Source organism: Ceratotherium simum, chromosome X (assembly GCF_057802395.1).
Source record: "Ceratotherium simum simum isolate JZ-2026a chromosome X, ASM5780239v1, whole genome shotgun sequence".
In the NCBI taxonomy this organism is placed as follows: domain Eukaryota; kingdom Metazoa; phylum Chordata; class Mammalia; order Perissodactyla; family Rhinocerotidae; genus Ceratotherium; species Ceratotherium simum.
Window position 1 is genome coordinate 111,372,530 of NC_141940.1, and position 1,910 is coordinate 111,374,439.

Sequence of the window (1,910 nt, forward strand, 5' to 3'; positions counted from 1 at the left end):
GTGAAATGCATTATACACTTACTATACCTCAAAATTTCAGTGCCTAAAATGTGAAATAATTCTCTACCATTTAGCTGTCTGCCTTGCAGTATATTCTAGATTTTCACTTCTAGGCTTCTTATTGTACTTTGGGATATTAGTGGTAAAACACGTTTTTTTAAAAAACAGTATGTGACTATGCTTAAATTCACATAAAAATGGCATTTTTACAACCGTATTGAAATTTAAACCTTTTATACAGGTTAACAAAATATATCCCCCAAAATTAAACAAAAACAATACTTTTGAAAGTGGAACAATGCAAATTTATTTCAGGAACTCATATTACAAAAAGTCACTTCTGGGTCAATTTACCACACTAAGAGAACAAAGTTGTTAAAATACAGCTGTGCTCAACTGAGCCATTTATCCACACTACATTATAAGACTTGAAATAAATCGTAAAGTCAAGGTTTAAACCATTTTAAGAGATAAGATCCTAAATGTTTTACAGCTATCTCTGTAAGAGGTGCTTTTCCTTCCCAAAACAATCAAAGTTTAATTAAAAGGTTGACAATATTTAAGTTTTTTTTCCTTAACAGCTCTTCAGTTCAAAATACTATTATCATTGTTAATATGGTCTATATCTTGTCTGATCTGAATGTGATCCAGGAAGTGGGGTTGGGGAAGGTGGAGCTTGCATTGATGGAGGAGGTAAACATCTTTTTGATACGTGCCATATACCAGGATTTGTTCCATCTGGTTGTGTAAATGGAGGGCTCAGAGTTTCTTGTTTTTCAGTGAACTGGGGTAAAGAGTTAGTATTATAATGGTTAAAAGAGAATTCACTTACAGGTAGACCACCATTTTGAGATAGAGGAGATCTTGGAGGAGGAAGAGTGATATAAGGTAGCACATGGGCAATAATATATCCAGGGGAAGAAGTTATTGGTGATGGATCAGAAGTCATGGGTGGAGGTGGCACTTGACTACAAACCAGGTGAGGAGTACCTGAATTCTGGAGAGAATATGACATTGGATGGCTTATTGGTGATGGAGGAAATGGAAGTGGTGCATGTTGCTCTGGAGGCATATGACAAGGGTGTGAGACCACCGGTTGACTTTGATATTCAGGATGATGGTGAGCAGGTGCTGGGGCAGGAGATGATGGTTCTTTAGCACCAGAATTTGAATCATCCTGAATAGGGATGATTATTAAATTGCTGTGTTCTCTTGTTGAAATAGTAACGGCTTTCTGATGAACCTAAGGAGGTGGGGGTGGAGAAAATGCTAGAGGAGCACAAAGATCCACATGTGGCTGATTATCATGCTTGTGTGGTACATGTTCCACAGGAGGTGGTGACATCATGGTGTGCTGCTCTGGTGGAATATGGCTCATATGGTTCTCGTCTAGCAGCGCTTCAAGGATTTCAGTTGTTGGTGAGGCAATGCAAGGATGAACTTCTTCAAGTGGAGCACAGGTAAGTTTTTCAGCCCTCTTGTGGCGGTGGTTGATAGGAGCTTGTAAGTCTCTTTGAGACAAATATGTCCTCTTGCATCCTTGGACAGTGCTACACATGAAGATAGAACCTCCTGTATACTCCTCAATTTGCAGCACAGGAATACTACAGCCTGGACACATCTTATCTCCATTTTGTTTTTGTTTTGTTTTGTTTGTATAAATTAGTACAGTCATAGCAAAAAGCATGCTTGTATGGAATCATTCGCCCATCGATTTTAATAGGCAAATCACATTTGTCACAGAAATTGACTGGTGAATCATCCTTTTCACCTATAATGTTTATCTTAAAGTCCTCCCAAAGGCATTTGGGAAATTTTTTCTTTTTTCCCAAAGGTTCACCTCCTTTACAGTCATAGTGCCCTTATTTGTTATATTCAAGTTCTTCTTCACCAGCAGGCATCCCGCTCAT

General features: G+C 38.3%; 1 protein-coding gene across 1 annotated transcript; it reads right to left on the reverse strand.

The window, feature by feature from the left end:
* Positions 1–610: 610 nt before the first annotated feature.
* Positions 611–1,910, reverse strand: CBLL2 (Cbl proto-oncogene like 2). The gene is given in 2 exon segments (XM_014791090.2): positions 611–1,639; positions 1,641–1,910. Coding segments are annotated over 2 exon segments (1,299 nt in total).